General features: G+C 39.7%; 1 protein-coding gene across 1 annotated transcript in view; it reads left to right on the top strand.

Moving 5' to 3' along the window:
• ELAPOR2 (endosome-lysosome associated apoptosis and autophagy regulator family member 2) overlaps positions 1-26,965 on the top strand; it is a 186,889-nt gene that overhangs the window by 136,967 nt on the left and 22,957 nt on the right. Inside the window, exons 9-18 of the mRNA XM_065883844.1 lie at positions 3,053-3,233; positions 4,903-5,031; positions 10,434-10,524; positions 11,135-11,237; positions 14,455-14,592; positions 16,195-16,319; positions 17,116-17,215; positions 19,479-19,668; positions 20,946-21,042; positions 21,598-21,699. Of these exons, the coding sequence (XP_065739916.1) occupies positions 3,053-3,233; positions 4,903-5,031; positions 10,434-10,524; positions 11,135-11,237; positions 14,455-14,592; positions 16,195-16,319; positions 17,116-17,215; positions 19,479-19,668; positions 20,946-21,042; positions 21,598-21,699 (1,256 nt within the window). The remainder of the gene's footprint in view (positions 1-3,052; positions 3,234-4,902; positions 5,032-10,433; positions 10,525-11,134; positions 11,238-14,454; positions 14,593-16,194; positions 16,320-17,115; positions 17,216-19,478; positions 19,669-20,945; positions 21,043-21,597; positions 21,700-26,965) is intronic.

Raw genomic sequence — 26,965 nt, 5'->3', positions numbered from 1 at the left:
AAAGGTTTATTGAGTTGTAATTCTCATACCATACAACTCATCCACTCACAGTGTCAGTTTAGTGTTTTTTTATTATATTTAATTTTAGAACAGTTTTGTTGCCTAAAGCCCCAGATAGAACCTCCGGTGCATTGTGTTTTTGTTTTTTTTTTTTCCCAGTACAATGTTAAATCCCCATGGTGTCTTCCACATAAAGGAAGAAGACGACCCAGACTTTTAAGCATTTAGAAAAGGGAAAACAGAAAACAGCAGAGGCTTCATAGAAAAGGAATCCAAGTGAATGCCGCTACGTAGAAGGGTGGGCTGAGGCCGTGCTTGGCACAGATGTGATGCTGAGCCTGGCTTTGAAGGAGGGGTCAGACACAACTCGGCAGAATGGGATGGTAATAACAAGAGAGACAAATGATGAATGCCCGGTGATTTGCAGCTGGAGAGGATTGAGGTTTGGGAGAGGCAGAGAGACAAGTGATAGCCTGCCTGACCGGGGGTATCTGAGTTAGAACGTCATGCTGCACAGGGCTGTTAGGTCGGAGTGACAATCAGTAAACCCTTCGAAACAACCTGTAATTTAGATGAGCTCAGCCAGTCTACAAAGCCTTAGTGCGTTTGTGCAACGACTTTCGAAGGAAGGAAGCTGGCAACCGTGGACAAACCCAGTCTCAAAACTTGTCTAAACTTCAGTCTTCCCAGTTTTGAATTTTATTTTTAAGTGAAAACCAGCTTCCAATCGATACCCCCAATGCATTTCTTTAAAACATATTTTACTCATGCTTATATATTTTAAATATACCTGGAGGCTGTAGCTCTTCTGTAATCTTAATGGCAGTCTGCTCAGTTTTGCTCTATTAGGGTTTTGGTTTCATAAAGCATTTCATAATTTTATCGCAGCTTGCCAAAGAATGACTTGATTGTTGGTTTTTCACCTGCACGGTGAGCCATCTGGTGCTAAAGATCATTAATATTAATTGTTATCTTTCCCCAGTCAGCCAGACTTGAAAGCATCTGCCCCGTTAGAAAGAGAGGCACAGAATCAATCTGCCATGTGAAGCAAGGGCTCTGCAAAGAAAGCTTTCACTGTAGAGCATTTGACACTTGACTTTTCAACGTTTAAATGTTTAAAGGTGGTGCATATTTCCTAATTTTTAAACATGCACTGTGCTTGGATTGAAAATCGTGTGGTTAGCCAATCTGTCAAAAATGTACTTGCATACTTTATTATTTTTACCCTCACTGAGAGTATTTTTCCTCTCCCTGGCTAGCGCTTCTTTACAATTGCTAGCTGCGTTTGACTTCTGGGCAGGTATAAGAGGTCTTATCCGAAGTTTCCTCATTTATAAACTCGTGCGTAATATAATCGAGCTCCTGAAGTGCTGGGGAAGGTTGCGCGGTGCCCCCGGGGTGAGCCGTGGATGCTCAGCCTCAGGACCACACCCACTCCCACGTGGGAGCCAGCTTTTCCCAACAAGGCAGTAGCTCACACGTAACTCATTGCGATTTTAATTAACGTCGAGATAAATCAGCAAATCTGTGAATTGCCTAGCCTTGGAAATTTGTTTTCTGTGCTGCTTAAGCCAGAACTTAAAAACGACAATCCCCCAAATGTAATGAGGTTTCATTTGCTTACGTTCTCTGAGTTTTACATTGCCTTTCTCAGAGGAATTGAGAGCCCCTGTTGGATACAGGATCTGTTTACTTTGTTCAGCTGTTTAGGAAACTCCAGCAGGAATAGCCGTCATTTGGCAGATGGTGAGCGAGGCAGATGGGGGAAGTGGCTGGTTAAGCTGTATCATGATGTAGGCTATAAATGCAGAGAGAGAGAGAGTTGTAAAAAGAAAAAAAATGTTGTTTCTACTTCCGTTGAGACTTCTACTTTTTAAACCATGTTCTTAAACACCCTTCATTAGATAAGGTAACCTATTCTTCCATAAGGGAATATTTGAGAGTGAAATCGAGTGGCCGTAAGGGCTCACTATAGATGACTTCTTATTAACTAAATAACTATAGAGAATTGCCTTTAATTTGGGGTCTCCTGCTTCAATATTAGACTTATCATTGCAGAAGCTGTTGTAAAGGAGAAGCAGTACTTTCAGCCGAGCGTATGTCTAACGAGGGAACTCTTAGTCTCTTTTTAAAAACGATATTAAGTTATGAAAGAGTTGATTTTTCTCTTTGCACTTAGAATGCCTTTTATGTTTTTCACCGTGCATATAAATTTTGTTTTGAAGTGGCTAACCCACTTAATGTTTCTGGTTCCAAAAGACAATGATTTTATAACAGTTTTCTGGGTTTGGCTGAGTTGTAGCTACTTAGTTGTATCTTGTTTTGTTTTGCGGGGTGTGCATGTGTGAGAGAGAGGAAAAGTTGAAAAGACTACCCTCCATGAAGGTAGATGTGATCTTAATCCTGTGGTTTGGAGCACAGGTGACAGGGCCTAGAAGCCTCAGGAGGAAATATTTTAGCTACACCTCTTGTAGTCCAACATCAGGTTATTGGAAAAGACTCCGAGAGCATCTACCAGTGTTTATGAAATAACGGGATTGCAATGTGAAGCTAGAGATATTCTTTTAAAAAAATAACCGTTTTGTTTGGTGATCACTGTGTGCAAAGCATGATGGTGTGTGTTGTAGACAGGGGAAAGGAAGAGAGTAGTGGGGGTCTCAGCGTGAGAAAGGGAGTCTGCATAGACACTTAGGACAGTTAGGGAATAATGTGAACAGCGGCTAGAAGAGTGAGGGCTGCAAGCATGTTCTGTGTATTTTAGAGAGGAATTTCATGATGAGGCCGTGCTGTGTATGACGTAAGGCCTCCTGCAGCTTAGTGTAAAAACATTTGGAGGTAATGGTCATTTCCCCACCGAAGTGTTTTTTTCTTTTTGTCTCATTTTGTTACTAAAGTTTTAGATTCTCTTCAGCTTGGCCCTTCTATCACTGTTTGGACTTTACCTAATCTTTACCATGTCAATTTAACATGTTTGTTATTGGAAGTTTAAAGCAAATAAAGCATGTTATATGACATGCAAGCCTATGGTTTTTTTTTTTTCCTCTCTCTCTAGACACAGATAATGTACAAGTGGATAGAGCCCAAAATCTGCCGGGAGGATCTCACAGATGCTATTAGGTTGCCCCCTTCTGGAGAGAAGAAGGATTGTCCACCTTGCAACCCTGGATTTTATAACAATGGATCTTCTTCTTGCCATCCCTGTCCTCCTGGAACGTTTTCGGATGGAACAAAGGGTACGTGATATCAGCTGGTTCAAGAGTTGGACCTTGAGTGAAATAAACTTGTTGGACCACATTGACATTGTCCTGAATTGTTTTTATGGAAATTATTATTATTATTTTTTTTTGCGGTACGCGGGCCTCTCACTGCTGTGGCCTCTCCAGTTGCGGAGCACAGGCTCAGCGGCCATGGCTCACGGGCCCAGCCGCTCCGTGGCATGTGGGATCTTCCCGGACCGGAGCACGAACCCGTGTCCCCTGCATCGGCAGGCGGACTCTCAACCATTGCGCCACCAGGGAAGCCCCGGAAAATTTTTAAAACACATAATTTTCTTATCTCACAGACTGAAGAAGAGTTAAGAAATATAAGGGAATTGTGAGACTGCAGTAGCTTATTCAACATAGCATAAGGATAGTTTTTAATGGCATTTTGTGTAACACACAACCTCTTAATGGGTTGATGCTTTGGATATTTATAAGAAAATTCCACCAGTTTAAGTGATTATGGATAAGCGCTCCTTTTCCAGTGTGTGTGCGCACATATATTGATACAAGCATAAAATACTTTTATTTCAACTGGAATAAACACATTTTGTGCTATAATAATAGCAAAACTTGATTATTTTGATCAGATAGCAATTAAAATAGTTCCTAAGTAGATTGTTTCAAAGTGTACGTTTGGGAAGAATTTAGTACTTAGCAAACAATAATAAAGTGGTTACGGAATTTGTTTTAGTTTTACTCGATAAAGACTACAGTGCATTTTTGTGGCCGGTATCTTACTTGAATATAGCTGTGCTGTATAGTTAATGTCCAGAGCCTCTGAGAGCATAAAAAGGACTCGAGAGTTGAATTGACTTGGGTTCAAATCCACTTGCTGCAGGCTACCAATAGTGTGATTTAGCCACTAATTTGAATTCAATTTTCTCATTTGTAAAATTGCAGACAATAATATCTAGCTCATCATCACTGAGCAGGTTATATAAACATGTCTCCTCCAGTACTTTGGTACCAGGAAATGCTTGCTCAATGAACATTTTCTCTCTCTCCCCTTCTTTTACTGTTGTGATAATGCCAAGTGTCTTGACTAAATAAAAAAATGATTGTAAGAGACCCTTTTATTTAGTGTCATAGATGTTAATTTAAATTAGGTTTATTTATAAATCTAACTCTTTCCACACCCCCTCAGCTCCCATCATCACTTTTAAGTAGAGCCAATATTTTGAATTTCAAGTAACCAGTCCATAATTAAATGGTGTAATAGTCAGTTAAGTTTAGTAACTAGTAGGAAGGGTGGAATATTTCCTTATTTATGATGTAGAGGAAACTGATTCTAAGATCACATGTAAGTGAACTTATTTCAGAATCACCCTTCTTATGGAAGGTAATTTCTGTATGAGCAGTTATTCCCAGAAATGCAAGAAAAAATTATCTTAAAAGATTTTGTGTTCTTTTCCTTTTTCATGTTAATCAAGTATATATGTACATACTCTATCCAGAATTATTTTTCTTTCTAGACTACTCTTGAAAAAGTTGTTAATTCTTAGGGGAATTGGTGGTTTACTATCTCTCCTTTCCACTTGCCTCTCTGCTAGTTAAAGTTTAGTAGTGCTTGGAACAGAGGAAGAGGAAGTTATCCGGATGTGATTTAATTGTAATTCTCTGCCCCATTTGTCTCCTGTAGAATGTAGACCATGTCCAGCAGGAACAGAGCCTGCCCTTGGGTTTGAATATAAATGGTGGAATGTCCTTCCTGGCAACATGAAAACCTCCTGCTTCAATGTTGGGAATTCAAAGTGTGACGGAATGAATGGTAAGTTCAGAATCAGCCTTCTCAGTGTATTTTGGTGGTAGAGACTCTTGGACTCAACCTGTGTAAAAACACACTAAATATGGCTATGAGGAACTTCAATCTTAGCATTTGGCTACTTGCCTGTCTTCCCAGACCTCACATAAAAATACTAAATATGGTGTCATAGCCACATGACTGCCCTCTAAGAATATAAACTATTTTGCATTTTTTTGGAGTCACTTTTGAAGTAGATGTTGCAGATCACCATTTATGATTGTTATAAATACCAGAATAGATCACCAAGGGAGGCAATGAAATTTGTGTTGTTCGCCACTTGGAAGAGTCATAGTGTATATATAACACCGTATGAAAGCATTTCTGCCTAGATTGGTTTTATGGCTCAGCACTGAGCCATGAGGAGGGGTTACATCATCTCTAACTCCCCTGGCCTATGAAGTCTGTGATCGTGTTTACAAATGTATACGAACCTCACTTACTGAAAACTTGGAAATGTGGCAGAGTTCTATAGGACGGTTGCTGGATTTTATTTGTTCTTATATTTTAAGTGCATGGTGAGCCTACCACTTAGTTACTCTGCAATTTTTGTTGGTCAAATGAATGACAATATCTATGTATGTGGGGTTTTTTTTGTTTTTTTTCTTTGCGGTACGCGGGCCTCTCACTGCTGTGGCCTCTCCCGTTGCGGAGCACAGGCTCCGGACGCGCAGGCTTAGCGGCCATGGCTCACAGGCCCAGCCGCTCCGTGGCATGTGGGATCTTCCCGGACTGGGGCATGAACCCGTGTCCCCTGCATCGGCAGGCCGACTCTCAACCACTGCGACACCAGGGAAGCCCTATGTATGTGTTTTTAAACTTGACACTAGAAATAGGTGTTATAGATACTAGGGTTTTACAGTAAAATGTGCCCTTTACTTTTATAAGCTCATTGGCATTTTTTTTTATCAGTTCACTTTTTCTCAATACTGTATTTTAGGTCATTGTAAAAAAAAAAAAAAAAAAAGCTTTCTAATCACATCTGTTTTAAATCAGCACCTATCTGAAATAAACAGGCTTGGGATGTAGGAAGTGAGATGTACACATGAGTACTCAGGTTGACAAATCGTAGGTCCTTGAATAATTTTGGTTAAACAGATGCGTGAAAAAAAGCCTTTATACATAATGAACATTATGCAGTAGTACTCTTTATCAACTAATAATACTGCTTCTGGGAATTTATCCTAAGGGAGAAGAAAAAAATAACACAGCAGTAATGACCTGACTCTAAGGGTTTATGTTCCACAAAGATCCTTTGGTTGAACTCTAAGTTGAGGAAGTTTAAGACATAGGAAAAATAAGAATGGGAATGTATTGAAAGCATTGATACATTTGTGTGTGTGCGTGCATGTGTGTGTATTCACTCATTAGTGAAGATTATCTGAAGCTTTTATTTAGTCTCTTAAAGAAGTTACTCTTGGTCTAACTCTCATGACAGTATTTGCTTTAGCCACTCGCTCACTCATTCACTAGAGGCTGTCATTTAAATTTTTTCTGATTTTCAGAAATGTTCAATTATTAATTTAAAAAGTATACATCTCTGCAATATGTATTTAGTATGTGATATTGAAAGAGCAGACAGTAATGTGAAAAATACAGAGGTAAAAGGTGATGTATATTTTTGTGACTGGTGGTACAGTAACCAACCTTGGGAAAAGCAGTGCTCAAAATAATGGGGGTCAAAGCGAGAGGCCCAGGGCAGCCTGTCTCATGAAGTCGTCACTCCATCATGGAGTTAAAGTGGATGTGCTTTGACCAACTTGACTGTGTGACTTGCAGTACTTTGAGGTTCTTTTGTCTTGTCAATCTGAATTTACCACACTTGTGGAACAGGTATGTAGAAGTACATCTTCATGCACTGGAATTTTGCCCAAGAGGAATTCAGAGTTGTAAACAAATTAGTGTTTATTCATGAAGCTTTCATTGAGCATTACCTATAATACCAAAAATGGAAATAATCTAAATTCCAGCAATATGATAATGTTTACAAAAGTTATGCTATACTAATTGGATGAAATGTTATGTAATCATTAAAAATGACAGCAGATGGAAAACAATTTGGCAGTGTTTCAAGCATTTTGAATGGTCCCATTCTCCAACTCAATAATTCCACTTCTGGGAATTTATACCAAGGAAACAATGTGGTATAAAGAAAGAAATTATGCACAGATATGTTAATTTTAGTGTTATTTATGAGAGTCAAAAATATGAGAAAACAAAGTTTTCAACAATGGGGTATGATTAAATAAAATGATGATATAACCATACAACATATTGTTAACTCTTTAACACTAGATATAGAAAGGATTTTTAATGGGGAAGTATTTTTGATATAATGATTATCAGAAAAGTGAGAAGATAATGCTAAAATACAGTAAATTATAAATAAAACCTAAAGTATATTTTTAAGAAAATTATGCACTAGAAAAAGAGAGAAAAGAAACACACTGAAATGTTCAGTCTATCACTTGGGAGTGGGAGGTTTCTGAGAAGTCTGAATTACTTCATTTTTTTCATTTAGTTTACTCTATTTAATAAATATTCCTCATGTATACACATTGCTTTCAAAATCAGGATAACAGCACAAAATATTTGTTTAAAAATATATTTATTTGACCCAGTAGTTCTTTTACTGGGATTCTTTTCTAGAAAAATACAGAAAAGCTTTACCCAAAATATCTTCATTATAGTGTCACTTCTGCTCACTAAAAGATAAAACAGTCCAAATGGTTACATTGAATGTATGGTCAATAGGAGGTAAGTCCTGTAGTATGAGTGATTTAGTAAATTATGGGAATTAATTACATCTGTCTCCATGATAAACTATTAATTCAGTTATTTAGCATGTTGGTGAAGACTTTATACATAAAAATGCTTATGCAATAATGTTAATTCATAAAACTATGAAACAAAATGTTATCAACAATAAGATCTCCGTTATGTAAAAACATGTATGCATCAAAAAGATAGTGAAAAGAAACACCTCAGAATGTTAACAGTAGTTTTTTCTGAGTGATGAGTTTATAAATAATTTTAGTTTTCATCTTCAAATTTTTCTGTAGCTTTCAAAATTTTATGATAAATATAAATATGATTTCTAAAACAAAAATAAATCTTAAAATAGAAATTGTGGGGCTTCCCTGGTGGCGCAGTGGTTAAGAATCTGCCTGCCAATGCAGGGGACACAGGTTCGGGCCCTGGTCCGGGAAGATCCCACATGCCACGGAGAGACTAAGCCCGTGCGCCACAACTACTGAGCCCGTGCTCTAGGGCCTGTGAGCCACAACTACTGAGCCCACGTGTCACAACTACTGAAGCCCATGCGCCTAGAGCCCGTGCTCCGCAGCAAGAGAAGCCACCGCAATGAGAAGCCCGCGTACTGTAATGAAGAGTAGCCCCCGTTTGCTGCAACTAGAGAAAAGCCTGTGCGCAGCAACGAAGATCCATCGCAGCCAAAAATAAATAAATTTATTAAAAAAAAATAGAAATTGTGTATAGAAACATGGAGAATGTGGGATTCATTCTGAGGGATAAAGCAAAAGACAAAGGTGCTGCAACAATGTATCACAAACTGGGGGGTTTAAAACGACAGAAATTTACCCTCTCACTTTCCAGAGACTAGAAATTTGAAAAGCAGGTATGGGCAGGGTTGTGTTCCTTCCGAAGAAGAGCATCTGTAGGAAGACCCTTCCTTGCGTCTCCTAACGTCTAGTAGCTCCAGGCACTCTGTGGCCTGTGGCAGCATAGCCCGTCTCTGCCTCTGTCTTCACGTGAGCATCTTTTCCTTGTGTCTCTGTGTCTTTACACGGTGCTCTTCCTGTGTGTCTGTGTCTAAGTCTCTCTCTTCTCGTAAGGACACCAGTCATACTAAGGCACACCCTAAGGACCTCATCTTAACTTGATTATATCTGCCAAGACTGTTTCCAAATACGGTCCATTCATGTGTACAGGGGATTAGAACAGTATATGTTTCTTGGGAGGGGATACAGTAAAACCTGCGGCAACAGGCAATGTTCAAACATGAGAAATATTTGTTTCCTCTTGCAAGGTTGTTGGTCCCCTGCAAACCTCCATGCTTATCATCCGTGTTACTCCTTTCTTTTCTTTGGCCTTCTCTGCTATTCCATTGCCCCGCATGCCAGCTGAACACTAGGAAATGATCTTAGAGAAACCTTCGTAAATCCCCCCTTTCTTGGTGTAGGATTCCTCCACGTGGGAATATCCCTTTCCCTGTGACCCCCATCACAAGTTTTCAGTCTCTACGCTTAACTGCCTCTCACATTACTTACACTGCAGTCAAGGGCCTGGTGTCCCACTGGGTCAGACTGTTTTGTGGCTGTTCTACTCTTAGCATTAGGAAGTGATAGCTGCTTATCTCTCTTTTCAACCACATGAACCTTGAGACAGCAAAACAATTGGCATTTCTCTCTTACTCAGGTAGCTTCGTACATAACCATTATTCGAACTAGCTTGATTTATGTATATTTCACATATCACCTTTCTGTGAACTGCTGATAACATTTCGAAAATTGCCACATCACCAGTACAGCACTGATATTAATCTCTCCCAGTTTCTCTCTTATGCCTGTTCAAGTAGCAGAAGTTGACATTTTCTTTTGGAAGTACAAGTGTCCATGTTAAGCATTGCCATTAGTTAATAACCTTGCTTGATGGTGTGTGAGGGCTGTGTCTCCTTTCCTCATTTCATGGTGGCCATTTCAGCCCGTGGCACGCTGATGGTTTCTCTGCAGAAGACAGACCTCACGTCACCTTTCATGTGCATCTCTATTACCTCATACTATTAACAGTTGTTAGCTATGTCTTTCATAGTCTACTGATTCCATAGTGAGGGTGGACCCAGTCTTGTCTTTCTGTCCCTAAAGTAGGTCATGGTTCGTGGCATTCAGTAAAAGCCAGTTCAGTGAGTGAATGAGTGAATGCAGAACAGGGGTTAAATTAGGGAACAACAATACAACAAACTCTAAGAAAGAACTCCAGACCCCGCATCTTCATCGAGTAATTTGAAGTTTCTGTTTCCCATTGGTTACCTGAAGACTAGGATGTTTTCATCTTCATATATCGAAATGGATAAAGACCGTCTGTTCTAGTTAAAAAAAAATCATGCCTCATTGAGAAAACTGTTGTTAATTTGACCATTAAATACCTTTGATGCAAAAGTATGCATTACTTGATTCTTCCTGAAGAATCATATGCAACGTTTTTATCGGTTTCTAGGAGTCTACCTCTGCGTGCCGTTTGCACCTGCAGTCTAAAACTGGGAATTCTTTTTTTTGTGGCCTTATATAAAAAGATTGTTGGAAATCATTACTGGAATTTTTACTGACAAAGATAACCTTTATCATTTCTAGGTTGGGAGGTGGCTGGAGATCATATCCAGAGTGGGGCTGGAGGTTCCGATAATGATTACCTGATCTTAAACTTGCATATCCCAGGATTTAAGTAAGGAAAACCAATTCTGATTCCCTTCTGTAGGAATCCTCATGCCTGTTTCCCTACAGAAATAGATGAAGTAGGGCTGCCTTTATAAAATATATTAATATTGTGATGTACGTAGCAAGTAGCAAGCTGTGTGGGATAATGTATTATATTTAAGAATATCTATAGAAACTATAACTGTTGATTGTATATTAGTTAGATGAAGCCAAAGTTTTTAAAAATACTTTATCCAAATATTACAAAAAACTGTGACTGTTGGATGCTTAATTCAGAGATCTTAGTCTAAGTCATTTGCAGGAGACTCTCTTGGTTTATTTATTTGCTTTTCTCGAAGTTCTGTCTGTAAAGTAGTATGTTGCAGATTGTTTAATCCTTTTAGCCCCCCATGTTGAATTGCCCAGCAGGAGTCTTTTTCTCGCTGTAGGCTGGGTGGCAGCATTTACACCAGGAGATCTGAGCATATTCCCATGGTTGTGTAGACTCCGTGCAGCAGTAGACTGCCCGGAGAGGAGAGGAGAGTGTGGCTTTCAGCTTAATGAAAAAAGTCATGTAACTTTTTCCAGGTTGTATTCAGAACATGCTGTAAATATCGCAATTTTAATCTGTTAAATAGACCACCGACATCGATGACGGGAGCCATGGGCTCTGAACTGGGAAGAATAACCTTTGTGTTTGAGACCCTCTGTTCAGCCGACTGTATTCTGTACTTCATGGTGGTAAGTGGAAGAGGGGCTCTCAGAGGTGGATTTCTACACTTAGCGTTCTCCTTGAAGTGTGACCCTATTTGTACAAATTGCGATAAGAATCCCATTTTTCTTCCCATTTTTAGGGTCTTCCAAAAACATTAAAAAGATATCTAAGGAACTCATTAAGCATTGTGTGGTGAAGTCCACAAAGGAAGTGTTCATTCCTTGTGGAGAGAACTGAGTGATGGGGCCTGGGTGACAGACAGAAGCCAGAAAATATTAATCCCATGGGAAAGTCCTTCAAAATAATATGCCAGCAGCAGAGTGAAAATTCTCCCCTAGGAACCATTCAGCAATTCAAGCCATCAGGAGGGAAAAGCATGTATTAATAAGTGAGGGCACAAAACAGTGGAGGTGGAGAGCTTTGGGAAAAATAACACGCTTCCTTGTTAAGTAAATAAATGTAGACAAAGGATTTTGCTATGTACATGTCATAATTTTGCCCATTTTTTCCTAGATGTCCTATAAATCTCAACTAATAGCTTGAGAAAAAGTGGTAACACAAAATTTACTTAAGACCCCAGGGAGGTATTAGAAGGTTGTTGGCTAAGACTTTAATGTTATAATTAAGTAGTGACTTCATAGACACGAGTTGTTTTTGCTTTTTTCCAACAATCCTTTAGTAGCTAGTTAACAGTCCATTAACAGTGTCCTCCATGATATACAAGATATGTGGAGATTTAAATACTTGTTCATGATTACTAATAGCTTAAATGAAGGCAGACTATTTCGTTCTGAAAAAAAAAAAGGACTTTGTGGTAGTCAAAGAAGATGAAGAATCTTCAACACGTCTATCTATGACACCACAAATAACCGAGAAGTCTTCAGTTCTCTTAGCTCTCCCTCCTTATTTCTTCAGTGTATTAGTTCCTCTTCATACTGAGTGCCATTACTGACAATTCAGACTCCCATTATCTCTCAGCAATAGTCTCTATCTATTCCTCTCATCCCCACCCTCTCATAAATGCTGTTGTCAAACTTACCTTTATAAACATAAAAACAATAGTAGAGGCAGCCACAACAAATCTACCCCCTCACCCTTAGTGGCTTTTTATTGCCTGTGGCAGCGGTTCTCAAAATGTGGTTCCTGGACCAGCATCATCTGGGAACTTGTTAGAAATGCACATTTCTGAACCCCTTCCTAGTCTTTTTTTCTTTTTTTTTCTTTTTTTTGCGGTACGCGGGCCTCTCAGTGCTGTGGCCTCTCCTCTTGAGGAGCACAGGCTCCAGACTCACAGGCTCAGCAGCCATGGCTCACGGGCCCAGCCGCTCCGCGGCACGTGGGATCTTCCCGGACCGGGGCACGAACCCGTGTCCCCTGCATCGGCAGGCGGACTCTCAACCACTGCGCCATCAGGGAAGCACCCCCTTCCTAGTCTTAATGAGACACTCTGGTGATAGGGCCCAGCATTCTGTATTTTAGCAAGCCTTGAGGTTGGTTCTGAAGTACAGTAAAGTTTGAGAACCAATAGCCTATGAATACACTTAAAATTCCTTAGCATGGCATCTGTATGGCTTTTGTACTCTTTGCTCAGCCTCTGTTACCGAACTGCTGTTACTACTCACCCCTCTTTAGACACCCTGAATTTGTTAGTGGGACACTCTGTACTTTTTCACTTCTCATGCCTTGGCGCACTCTAAGCTAGAATGACTTCCTTCTTTTTGCTGCTTTGTCTGGCGAACTCCCGTTCATACTTCGAGGGTAGCTCAAACCTCACCTTTTCTGGGAAGCTTTCTCTTTATTCCTTTAAGTAAAGTTAACCACTCTCTCCAGTGTGCTCCTAAAACCCTTTGAGAAAACCCTACTTTAATTATGTGAATGTATTCATATATTTGTCTCTCTCTGTTGATCTAGCATTCCTGAGGGTAGGGATCATAGATATTTATTTCGGTAAATCAGTCCTAAGAGGTTTTTGCTCATAGCTGGATCCGTTAGTTTTCTTTACTCTGTGATTTGATTTCTGCACAGCAATTTTTGAGATATCAGCACCTAAATAACACAACAAAATGCTTCCAAAATCGTGTAGTGTTTTACAAAGGTAAGGTGGTATTATTTGCAGTGATGCAGTATGTTCCATTTATTATGGGAATAAACATCCAGAAAGTGTCCAGCAAAGCACTGTCTGTATATTAGGAGCTCCTTTTAGGAAGCAGCATGTGTGATTATTGGGTTGTTTGGTAATGTGGGGAATTCTGTGACGTATGACAGGCATACTCTGTTGTTCCTACTTGTGGTGTGAACTCAAGACGCATGTCTTTATAGCATATCTGATTACTTTATAACATACTTGCCGTCAGCGTTTATATCATAGAAAGAAAGAGACGTGTCTTGAGCCAGGCCACTGTATTATCAGCATTTCGGATAACTAACAAAAACCTATCCAGATTCCTAAGTCATCTATTAGGGTTTCTGCAGGGAAGACTAATTAGAAAATTCAGAGTTAGTCTTGGTTTTTCATTTCAAATAAATTAGATGCGTATTACATTATTTGCTTTACTTATTGCATTTGCTTTCTGACCATGTTAATGACATAATATTGGTGGAATGTCACACATTTATATAATATTCTAAATATTGAATTTAGCTAAGGAAATCAGAAATAAGATGTTACACTAATTAATCTTTTTGGAATTCAAGTATAAGCAAAAGAAGATTACATGAACATAAAATAACATTCTAGTTAATCTGCACTGGAAATTGCAAGTATAATTCAGGGAGAATTTAGAATTCCTGTGTAAAAGCCGCCTATCAGAATCCCTCAAGGGAAAAGATAAAAGATGGAAAGAAAGCCTTGTCATTTTATGAGGATCCTAGAAGTTTACTCTCAGAAGTTGGAGGAATTATGTTTCCCTTTCTGCATATATTTCCTAAGCTGGAGTCGTACACATACACACACACCACCCCTCCCTCCAACAGAAAAATTCCTTAAACATAACTATGCTTTGAGACCTCTTTCACGTTATATTGATGACGTGGTTGATACATTGTAATTACTCAGCTAGTAAGTGCTTGTGTAGACTTGAAGGGAAGTTTTTGAGGGTTTTAGGGTTACATGCTCTGCAGATAAATATTCATGAACGCTGTAGGGTTTACTGTAAATACAAACATATGATTGTAATGTATATACATGTATATTAATACTGAGTTGGTGGTTTTTTGTATGTATTTTTTTCTACTATATTTTAGGATATTAATAGAAAAAGTACCAACGTGGTCGAATCATGGGGTGGAACCAAAGAAAAACAAGCTTACACCCATGTCATCTTCAAGAATGCCACATTCACATTTACGTGGGCATTTCAGAGGACCAATCAGGGTCAAGATGTAAGTTCCAAGCACTTAAAAGAAAGTAAAAGCCACAAAGATGATTCTGCCTGTGGAGATTTGTACAAAGTGGTCCCTCACATCTCCTGGAGGAAAAGGCTTAGCTTTTTCCTGATGTAGAATCAATCATTTGGTTACGGAGCAGATGGGTATAAAAATGGTATTTTGGGGGGGTTTGTGTTTTGAGAGCAAGAATGTATGAAATGGAATAACACAATGTATCTTTGAATTGTTCTATACTTTGAACAAATATAGTTGGTAAAAGCTTAAGAGAAAGAAAATCTTATTTTGTAGTTATTTAAAAACTTACTTTTAAAGCTTTCTGAGACTTCGGGAAGGTGGTGACTTTCTTCCCTTCGCCTGAAAGATCTGACATTTGTCCAGGAGGCATTATCTGATGTTGGTTTATTACTTCATACAGGAATGGCTGTCTCCTTTTATAGCTTGGCGAGGGTGTATGTGCACACTGTCGGGTTAACACACAGAACTATTCTATTTTACTTTCCGTAGTAGAATAGACCTTAATCCTCCCCTAAATATTTTCCATTATATGCTTCAATTACACGTTATTGTGGATCTCCATTGCTGTGGCATTTCCAGGGTGAGAACAAGGTAAATCACGGTTTAAGACGCTGCCTTAACATTGTGGTGGCAAATGTAGAGCATTTTCTCTTTTCTCTTCAGGTCTTCACTGGGGAACCCATTCCCCAGGTGTCACTTGACTCCAGTTGCTCTTTTATGAGTGCTCGGATTCCCACCTTGTGGGGTGTGAACATGCTGTGCAAGGCTTCCTTGCCTCCCTTTAGTCTTTGCCCCAGACAGAAAGCATTAAGGAGCGGCGCTCTACTGACACAGTGGTGCTCACTGCTTGATGAAAATTAGACCTTAATTGACTCAGTGTCACACGCAAGAAAAGTATAGTAAGGCCCAGGTTTTTCCTCTCTGTTCTGCATCCAGTAGAAATCAGAGTATGTTGGTTAAGGAAAGTGCTAGAGAGGGAGGAAAAAAGCCCAAAGAAGTGATGTGATTGCACCACTATCACACAGTTAGTGTTTGAGCGAGGAGTTTTTAATCCCTGGTCCAAGTCTTTTCAACATTGCCACAGTGCAAACAACCTATTGTATCATGACATTTAGGCTTACGTCTGAATAAACAGTGATGGGAGCTAAGGTTGCTCTTTTGTTAAATCATATTGGTTTTACCAGACATCAAGTCTATACATATGCCTGAATTTGTACCCATTATGACATAATTTCATGGCCAAATTCCTGGAACTCCATTACTGTGGAAATGAGTTTCTAGTGTTAAGATTTAATATATTTTTAAAAAGTACCAAAAAGGAATACTATTAATGCACTGGCTGGGACACTTTGCTTAGTTATTTTGGTGATACGAACATAAAACAATCTGGTTGTACAACTAAGCGCCAAGGCAGAAGTCATTACTTTCTGCTCTCTTTTTAGAATAGACGGTTCATCAATGACATGGTGAAGATTTATTCTATCACTGCCGCTAATGCAGTTGATGGGGTGGCGTCCTCGTGCCGTGCCTGTGCCCTCGGTTCTGAACAGTTGGGCTCATCGTGTGTCCCCTGCCCCCCAGGCCACTACATTGAGAAAGAAACCAACCAGTGCAAGGAGTGTCCACCTGACACCTACCTGTCCATACATCAGGTCTATGGCAAGGAGGCTTGTATTCTATGTGGGCCTGGGAGTAGAAGCACTCAGGTAAGTGGGTCCGTATTTCACTTATCCCCGGGAAAGCATATTTTAATAGACAAACCCAAAGGTTCCTCTTAATGTTTCTCCGGGAACTATGAAGTTGCTATTATTATTTATGAATGGCTTTTTCATTCCCTTTCTTACTTTACCTCATCTTACATCTGTTGAGCACTTAATATGTGCCATGAAAGGGCTAATTACCAGGGGCATAAAATATTAAGAAGAGGATCCAAAAAAGAATGCTTTCCAAAAATATTAAAACTGATTTCTTGTGTATTCCATTAAGGTAGAGCAAGTAAGGTGCCTCACTATACATAGGCTGTATGCGTATGTGGAGAACAGCAAGAATGTCTCATAACATTTTAAGGGTAAAGATGGATGCTGTATTCTGAGTGAAGGAAAAAATAGTTTAATGTCTGTTGAAACTGGCATAACAGGGTATCTTGGCTATTTATTAAAATACCTTTCTGTAAGAAACTAATCTTAGAATAACTTTGTTAAAAAATGCGAACACGTCTGAACTTTGCGTAGAGAAATCTAGAGTTTAGACATTTTCTATATTAGTGTGGTAAAATATACCATAACTAAGACAAGATTACTGAAATAGTTTTTAAACCTAGAACTTTCTGGAAACACATTTTTTCATAGCAGCTGATGTTTTCTTTCCTGCCGTATTGTTTTTGCTTTGTTTTGTTTGGTTTTTTACATTTCTTAATCTTTAATCAAAGGACCACTCAGTTTGCTACAGTGACTGCTTTTTCTACTATGAAAAAGAAAATCAGAGTTTGCACTATGACTTCAGCAACCTCAGCAGTGTGGGCTCCTTAATGAATGGTCCCAGCTTTACCTCCAAAGGAACAAAATACTTCCATTTCTTCAATATCAGTCTATGTGGGCATGAGGTGAGTTCTGGCTGGCAGGGTGAGACGGAGCTGTGTTTCAGCTCGGACTGAGTTATTTTCTGTGTTGATGGACCAATAAAATCTCTATGGAAGCTAACAATCAAATGTCAGAAACTGAGCTGTGACAGCTTAAATCCTCTGTTGCTTCCTAGCACGTTGGCAGTTTTCTCCACCAGGGGCAACCTTGTCTGGTTCTCACTCCATCAAAGCACTTATCCAGTCAGTTGAACCCCCAAAGCTTGGAGCAACGGAGCAAGGGCTTTGAGGATCTTTCATTTTTGTAAAAGTGGGTCAGGCTTGTCAATCCCACCTATTTTTTAGGCAGAAAGTTAAGGTTTGAGAAAGTTTGACTGTTGCTTGTATGGTCAAGTTTGCGTTTTAAAAAGAAGGGACTTTCCAGAGGAAGTTTGTCCAAAAATAAAAAGGACGCAAGCAGGGCACAAGTGCCAGTTGATAAGGTAGCCTCTGCTAATAAATAATGGGATTTAATTTTCTTTGGCAAGAAGCAGAACGTGAATGGATACTGGTAATGGGAGAGTTACAGGACTGCGTGTCCAATATTTTGTGGGCATAGAAGGTCGGGGTTGAGGTGTATGTGTGTGTATTTCCCATTAGCAAAGGTGAAAATATACTAAGGCCTTTCCTCCGTGTCTCTTTCCGTTTTAACTCCTATGTCTCTAGTGGTCTCCGTTATGAAATGCTGTGCCAAAGGTTGTGCAAGGGAAATAAAAAGACGTCTCATGGCTACAGTAGTTCTCAAACGAAAAGATCTATACATTTTACATGGTATGACATTCGTCCTGTCCTGATTTTACATGGCGTGACCCAGCACACTCACCCAATGGATCAGTCACTCAATTTAAAACAAAAAAAAAATTAAATGCCTGTTGGGTTGAATGCTGTGTAAAGCAGTGAATAAGATTAATTCCACCGTATATCACACTTCTTCTCAGTCTCATTCCTGTGTTACCACTGTCTTTGCCTTCCTCTTCTCTCTTCTGTCTTCCTTCTCCTTTTTTCCTCTTTATTCGCATTCCTTTCCTCTTCCTGTTGTTTCCCTCTTCTTTTCCTCAGTAGAGTCTCTCTGCTCTTTTTCCTTATTCTTCTCTTATGACGTCAAGAGTTTGATTTAAGCTTAGTAACTATATGTTGCACCTGTAATGCGGTGAGCAGGCTTGGTGGAGGGAGAGCATTTTATAGGTTAGGATTGCTCGCTGCATTAAGGAAGAGAAACCTTTGTTCTTTTCTTTGTGCCCGTCTGTGCACACTCTACATCTGAGACCAATAAAACAGTGTTTCTGTTTTTCGTTATATATTTCTTCATAGAAATTGTAGAGTAAGGTATAGTCCTTTGCAGTGGGACTGTAGTATATTTAGACATACCATATTAAAAAAAAATAAGAGTCAAACCATTTTATAAGTTATATCTTCTCACTACCCTCCAAATGATTAAAAAAGTAAGCTCCTGGGCTTCCCTGGTGGCGCAGTGGTTGAGAGTCCTCCTGCCGATGCAGGGTACACGGGTTCGTGCCCCGGTCCGGGAAGATCCCACATGCCGCGGAGCGGCTGGGCCCGTGAGCCATGGCCGCTGAGCCTGCGCGTCCGGAGCCTGTGCTCCGCAACAGGAGAGGTCACAGCAGTGAGAGGCCAGCGTACCGCAAAAAAAAAAAAAAAAAAAAAAAGTAAGTTCCTGTATACCCTTCAACATACTGTGTACTTGAGCAGATCCACATCATTGAGTCTAAGAGTAGGTGACTAAAGACACTTCTAGTGACCAGCTGTTCAGTTGCTGTCCTAGGCTTTTACGTTTTCTTTTTCAGCCTTGACATTACTTTTCTGCCACACACAGGCCTATACAGGAGAAGGAAGAGCAAGTCCTTTTTCTTGGCATTAAAACCTTCACCAGCAGTTTTCTGGTTCCTTTATGCACATCGTTGTCCTAAGAATTGAAGATTTCACAGATGACTTATATTTCCTTAAGTCAGATGGCTTTCATCCAGCACAAATGATGCTTGTAGTTGGGGCAGCAGTGCAGCCTTGAATTACTGTATTCGTTATAACTTCAGTGACTCGCAAGCCTGGTTGAACATTGGAATTGTCTCAAGAGCTTTTAAAAAGTGCTGGTGCCTGGGCCCACACCCGATCAGTTAAACCAGAATTGTGGTGAGGAGAGAGCCAGTGCTCTGCTAGAATCACTAGCTAGCTGAGATCCAGTTTAGAGACTGACCTTCAGTGAAACCTCTTTATGACTTTATTTTCCTAGGGGAAGAAGTTGGCTCTCTGCACCAACAATATAACAGACTTCACAGTAAAGGAAATGGTGGCAGGGTCAGAGGATTACTCGAACTTGGTGGGAGCATTTGTATGTCAGTCAACCATTATTCCTTCTGAAAGTAAGGGCTTCCGAGCAGCCTTATCATCACAATCCATCATTCTGGCAGATGTATTTTTAGGTAAGTTTAATTTGGTTCATATATGCATGCATGCATTTGTTCTAAAATTATGGTACTGCTAACTTGTCATTGCACTGGTGCTTACCATCGATGATTAAAACCTACAGGTAATGCTAAACCATCACTTTATAACATGGTTAAAAAGCCCCTGCAAGTGAGATCTTTTGATCGTTCTCAGGGAATACAAGAAGCTTCTGCATTTATGTATTAACTTGTGTGATATGTTGTTTCTGAGAGTCTGTGCCTTTCATCAGATTCTCTAAGCAAAATAATGATAAACTCCCAAAACTGTGAACAAAAGAAGAGTAAACACACACAGTATAAACCTGAATCATAATATCTGCCACCAGTTTTCATCATCTCTTCTCATACCAGAAGTAATCTGGTGACAAACAGCAAGAGTGAAGGTGCTGGGTTTTATTCCCCATCTGTCCCTCCTGTCTTTCCGGTCTAGAAAGTTTAGGGAAGCTTTAAGAATAATTCAGGTCCCTAATTAGTAATTCCTAAGGATCAATTTCATTAAAGTATCTGGGGTAGGGATTAGGGATCTAACAAGGCATATGATAATCTAACAGTGTAACAAGCTTCTTAGATGATTCTAGTCTGCAGCCAGATTTGAGAACCATCGTGAGAGACTCCAGGGGAATCGAGCTATAATTTTCAGCACCAAGGACAGGTACTGAGTTTGTGCCCAGCATCAGAACTCTGCTAGAACAAAGGTTGCTGTAATTGCTTGCGTTTTGGCTCTGCTATCATATTGCCTGGGGTGGATGGGTGGGGAACGCCTTACTCCTAGATTAAACAAATTTTGGAGTTTTTTTCTGGAAATTATTAGGGCACAAAAAATTCTGTTTTGTCACTTGTGTCTATAATGAATGTGAATGAATGAAAAGCTGCATTAGCAAAGTAGCCCAGCTCGTTTGACACAACTCACAAGAGGCTGAGAATGATAATAGTAGATTGTTGAAATGTTCGAACTAGAAGGGACGGTGGAGATCATCTAAATTATTGCATGCATTTTACAAATTCAAGACATAAGAATCAGGGAAGTAAAGTGACTTAAGCAAAATTGCAGAACTAGGGAGTAGAATCTTTTATTTTCTCTTCTGGAAACTTTGTAACGTTTATTCTTCTTACCAAGAATGCATTAATTTAAGAGGATATTTCTGGTAAAATGACAGCATCAAAGTAAAGCTATTTTCTATTTAGATATACAGAGACTAAATAAGCCTAATTTTCCCATATTGCTTAATAGTTTCTTTTTTATTCTTGTCTAGGAGTGACTGTTGAAACTACATTGCAAAATATTAATATAAAAGAAGATATGTTCCCAGTTTCACCAAGCCAAATACCAGATGTGCATTTCTTTTATAAGTGAGTGGACATGCTGCTTCTCTTGACTGTTTTCTTAATCATAAGGACATCACTTCAGGGTGCCCTGCATGGTAGCTTACACGTAATAGATAGTCAGTAATTGGTTCGTAAGTGAAAGACTTAGTAAAAAATAGGAAACGGGGAATATGTAGAAAGCATTATGTCATTTTTCTCATATATATAATCTTCTAAATTAGGCAATAAAGAGACTCTACTTCATTGTCTAGGCAGTAATTGTAATTCACACATCACAACATCAGCCTAAGTCGCTATGACCTCTAATCTCTTAAAAAATTCTTTTGCTTCTAATTTTGATTATAATTACAATAGCTTTAAATCCTTTGATGATAGCGTATGACTTTACCTGGGGAGCAGTCAGCTTTTCATAGGCAGTGCCAGTAAATGAACTCAATATGTATTAAAATTCTAAATTAGCGAACTTTGATACATTTTTTCGTTCATTCAAAGAGCATAGGAGCAATTACACACAGGATATTTTTGTCTTTGAAATGTGTGTCATATATGTTTTGTGAAATAGCATTTCTCTTCCAATAGGTCTTCTACAACTACAACCTCTTGTGTTAAAGGCCGATCAACTGCTGTGAAAATGAGGTGTAATCCTGCTAAACCGGGAGCTGGAACCATTTCAGTACCCAGGTAGTCTTATTTCTATATGATTCTTCCATATTTGTATTTATTAGGAAGAAAAACTCTCCAGAATCTTACTATTTTAAGACACGTTCTCTATGGATATAAAGCAGAAAGGGAACAAAGAATCTGTAGATTTTTGTTGTACAGACGTGCTGGGTGCCTGTAGAGAGGTATAGGCCCTTGCCAATCTCAGCACTTCCCAGTCTCCTCAATGACGTATTCTCGTCTGGTTGGCCTGAGTGTCTAAATGTCTTGAAAATTATTTAAGTAATATATAACTATATTGTTTGTATCCTTGGATTGAGTCTTAACTGTCTAGCCTCTACTTTCTTGAGAGCTGGATTAGGAACTTCCCTGGATTACAATTCTTCCCCAGCAAGGGACCATCTGGGTGATCTAGAATCTAGATTTTAGATTAAGCAGTCTAACCTGTGCGCCATAGTTTCTTTCTCTATGAGGGGGTGAGGGTCAGGTTAGATGCATTTCCACCTCTTCAGTTTTCTGATCACTGGTGGCGAAATCACCAAGGTAGAGTCTGACCTTTACAGTACGGAACACAGTTCATTCAACTGATCGGCATCGAGGTAACAGCTGTCCACAGTCTAGGTCTGATTAATACAGCCACTTAGGGTGGGACCAGTAGGAGAAAAGAAGCAGTTTCATGGACTCAAAACTGTAAACTTAAAGACTGTTTTCATGGCCTGAGTGAAGCTTAAATGTCTCCTGATTTTTATTTTTTATGGTTATTCATTGTTTAGTATGTAGATTATTTCTAATCTCTTTAGGGTTAAGGTACCTTTGGATTATAATTTGATTTGCACATTTTTCTCCATCAAGCTAGCAAAAATTTATCTTAAAAAAAATGATTGACTTAATTTTGTTTTTGATAGTTTCACCGTAACCTTCTGTGAGATTTTAAGCTGTCCTGCGTATGTTACATCAGGATTGGAAATCAGTGGTCTAAGCGTTGCTCCAGTTACTTGGACATCTTAAAAATAATTACAGTGATAACGTAGTATTTTGGGCTCATTTCTATGCATAAAGGCATACTAGCATTCACCCCTTACCAACACTGTTACTCTGGTTCTCGTAGATGTATGTATTAATTTTTCTCCTCACCTTTTCAAGGTGAGAGAAGAATGTGATGAGCGCAATACATAATAAAAGGTAACGGACATCAGTGAAAGAAACAGAGGGAGCCTGGTGCTCAAGGGCATCTTGTGGTGGAGGATCCCTGTGCCAGTGTTCACGCTGGAGTTGAGGCAGCAAGCGCACTTTCTTTTTTTTTTTTTTTTTTTTTTTTTTTAAGCACACTTTCTTTATGAGAAGGTGTATCCAGAGATTCTTTCACTATCCTCTGATATCCCACCATATGACTTCAAGTTCAGAGGTTTGTTTTATTTACTATAGCACTTCTGAGGTCCTTTCTCGGACCTAGCAACTCACTTCTCTGGAGTCCACCTGGGTGACTTCTGAAGCCTCCTCCAGGAGCCTCTATGACTTAAGCAGATAATGTTACTGAAGACTAACTCTGTCCTTTAGAAAATGTATCACTCTAACTCTCCCAGGGTGGACTCTGATGTTTTGACGTAATAAGGAAGTAATAGTCTCATGATGTTAAATGATGGCATCTAGAAACTAATTTTTTTCCCTGTGAGGAGAGGAAAAGTTAAGTTCCTCCTTTGACCTCAGGCAGTGTTTTCTACTTGACTGTCTTTGCAAGGGTTTCCCAAGATCATATGCAGCAGAATACCTTGGGGTGTCTATCTTTTTTTTTAATTTTAAAATTTATTCTTATTTATTTATTTATTTAAAGCAATCGATCATTTTAATACTTTAGCTCACATTTTTTTTTGTTCAAACAGAAAGTCGCAAAAATTGTAATCATCCTCATCAGTTCGCTCAGTCCCGTGTAATTAATTGTTTTTCGTCTTGATCCTTTGTTAGCACTTTTACGAATTTATCAGTTTTCCGTTGGAGTTCTGAAAATGCTTATTCAGTTCAGCAGTATTGTCAGTTACCAGAAACCTGTACTTGTCAGAGTCTTTTCCTTGAATTCCTTGAAGATGAAACCCTTTTATAGGAACATTTTTGCAAAAGCATCAGAGTGGGGTGTCTATTTTAAAACTGATTTCTAGGCCTTCCTGAAACCTAAAGAATTTCCGAGTGTTTGGAACAGGAATATTTATAAAAACACAAGACAATTCTGATACATATTAAAATTTGAGAACCATTGGTCTTAACCCCCATTTTGGAGATTTGACTTTTTTGTTTTCTGACATGGATTCTCACATGTTGTTTTGCATTTTAGTTTTCTGAAAAGCTAAATTAAAAGGTCGTGGTCTACAGGGTGGATGCCTTCACCCATATTTTGATGAAGCTCTGTTTATAATTATGACGCACACTGAAGTCTGAGGACCACATCTCTAGGGAATGCTTTTAACCCCACAACCTAAATGTGCTGGCCTTTCGTTCTTTCTTTTTTTTTTTTCAAACATCTTTATTGGAGTGTAATTGCTTTCCAATGGTGTGTTAGTTTCTGCTGTATAACAGAGTGAATCAGCTATACATATACATATATCCCCATGTCTCCTCCCTCTTGCATCTCCCTCCCACCGTCCCTATCCCACCCCTCTAGGTGGTCACAAAGCACTGAGCTGATCTCCCTGTGCTATGCGGCTGCTTCCCACTAGCTAGCTATTTTACATTTGGTAGTGTATATATGTCCATGCCTCTCTCTCACTTTTTTCATTCTTTCTTGAATCGATTTCCATCAGGGCACAAGGGGGAGCTCTGGGACCAGGATCAGGACATGAGAAACAGCAGCTTGTCCGGAAATAATTAGAATTTTTTTTTTTTTTTCTTTAAGCTGTAGGGCTGAATAAAGATTTCCTACTAACAGAAATGTTAACAGAGCCAAATTTACTTAGGTTACTTTTGAAGAGGACTTAATTTGCATTTTTCTCATCTGAGCTTTAAGTTCTCCAGGAGAGAAAGAGAGGTGCTAAACAGGCACTTGCCTTGCAGAAGTCTCATATGCTGACCAGGAAGTCACTATAGGGAGTCCTTGGCAGTTGGGAAGGGATGCCATCCCCTGGAATTCTCTCTTGGTCAAGAATCTTGGCAAACCAGGCAAAGGCGACTTTGGCAGTAGTACTGTTGGCCGGGGCTCTGTGTCTTGGTGACCAGGGAAAATATCAATGAGAATGTCTTTACAGAAAGTGAAAGGGGCAGGAGAAAAGGGGAACTGTGTTCTCCGTGCATCTCGCATGCAGTGCAGAAGGAGCGGCAAATATTCTGGACCGCCTACTAAACAGCAGTTGGAAACAACAGCCTGTCTGTTTGGTCTGGCAAATGCAGTTGGTTTCTAATTCCACAAAGTATCTGGAGGGTGTGAGACGTTTTCAATTAAACTTAACAGCGTGATGTCTGTGGCAGATGAAATCAGAGTCGGAGTGGACTTTTGAGATTATCTACCGCAGTTTGTACTTTGGCCAAAGAATAAATTGTGAACACGATCGACCACTAATATCCGTAAATAGATGCCTCTCCAGCTTCTGCCTGAAAGGCTTTCCAAACCCCTAATCATGATCCTGCATGGTCAGAGGAATCCAGGATTCTCCTTCCATTAGGAAAAATTTAGACCTAAGCACGTGTCCGAAGTGCTCTTTCAAAAACATGAGAAATTGCTGTTAGTTTTAACAGCAAAGTTTTATAAAGGTTTGAAAAAATTTTTAAAAAGCCTTATTCGAAAACAGGTAGAGGGAACCATGTTTACTCTGGTAATGGAGGATGTCATAGCCCATTAGAGATCCTTCAATCAAACCCATTTACTTGATACAGTAGGAAACACCGAGGACCCATAGCTATAGAGTGGCGCAGTCAAGATGGAATGATTTCTTGACTGTGTCTGTTGTTCTTTTCGTGCCATCGTGCTTTCATCTTGTCATTTCCCCCTCTCCCTTATAGGCAGAGATTTGCAAAGAAGCACATTTAACAGAGGCAAGTAGCACATTTATCCGGGGGACAGCTCAACTGATCTGCCAGTGATTGGTACCTTCTTTTTAATGACTCATCTTTCCTCAAACAGGGTCGTCTTTATTAATGTTCTGAGTTAGAGGAAAATCTTCCTCCTCTCTTTTTTACAACTTAGGACCATATTTAATTGCTTGGGTAGTTGATAAATAAATCCAAAATCGTTTTGTGAAAGCCTCCTTCAAAATCCAAATTCATTTTCATTATACGTGTAGCTTCTGAGGAGATTGTCTCTCACAAAAGGGGTGCTTCACACTTCTGTCCTGATAGTGTTCAGAGGTCGAGCACACCAGGGGTTTCTTCACAGGCTCTGATTTAGAGTCTCTCTATCGAAGTCGCTGGATCTATTGGATGCTAGTGTTTTTGTTGGTATTTGGGGAAGGACTGTTAAGGCCAAAACAGTTGTCTATCCATTTTAAGTTATTAAAAGCCAGAGGATAGGGCTTCCCTGGTGGCACAGTGGTTGAGAGTCCGCCCGCCGATGCAGGGGACACGGGTTTGTGCCCCTGTCCGGGAAGATCCCACATGCCGTGGAGCGGCTGGGCCCGTGAGCCATGGCCGCTGAGCCTGCGCGTCCGGAGCCTGTGCTCCGCAACGGGAGAGGCCACAACGGTGAGAGGCCTGCATACCGCAAAAAAACAAAACAAAAAAACCCATCTACATATGGGGCAGTTCTCGCCGAAAACAAACTGGAGACTGGCAGGAGGGGTCATCTATGACCAGGACTGTAAAGAAAGATTCACATGGAGTCGAGTAGGAAGGGAAGAGAAGCGATCAGGTCGGGACCTGTGCCCCTAGGAGGGGACACAGAAGAGGAGGGAGACATCACAGGCTTGGAGATCCTCCCTGAGGAGTGAGCCGTTTGAGCCACTTAGTGAACACCCCAGCCCTGGGGCCTGACACAGCCAAGGAAACCATCAGCAAAATGAAAAGGTAGGCTGCTAACTGGGAGAAAATATTTGCAAGTGATACGCCTGATAAGGGCTTAACCCCCCAAATATATGAACAGCTCATATAACTCAATATAAGAAAAAAACTAATTTAAAACTTGACAGAAGACCCGTATAGACATTTTTTTCCAAAGAAGTCATACAGATGGCCAACAGGCACAGGGAAAATGCCCAACATGGCTAACTATTTGAGAAATGCAAATCAAAACTACAATGAGATATCACCTCACACCAGTCAGAGTGGCTATCATTAACAAAATCACGAATAAATGTTGGCAAGAATGGAG

Source organism: Phocoena phocoena, chromosome 9 (genome assembly GCF_963924675.1).
Source record: "Phocoena phocoena chromosome 9, mPhoPho1.1, whole genome shotgun sequence".
Lineage (NCBI taxonomy): Eukaryota > Metazoa > Chordata > Mammalia > Artiodactyla > Phocoenidae > Phocoena > Phocoena phocoena.
Note: the sequence above shows the minus strand (reverse complement) of the source record. Positions and strands in the feature narration are given on the sequence as shown.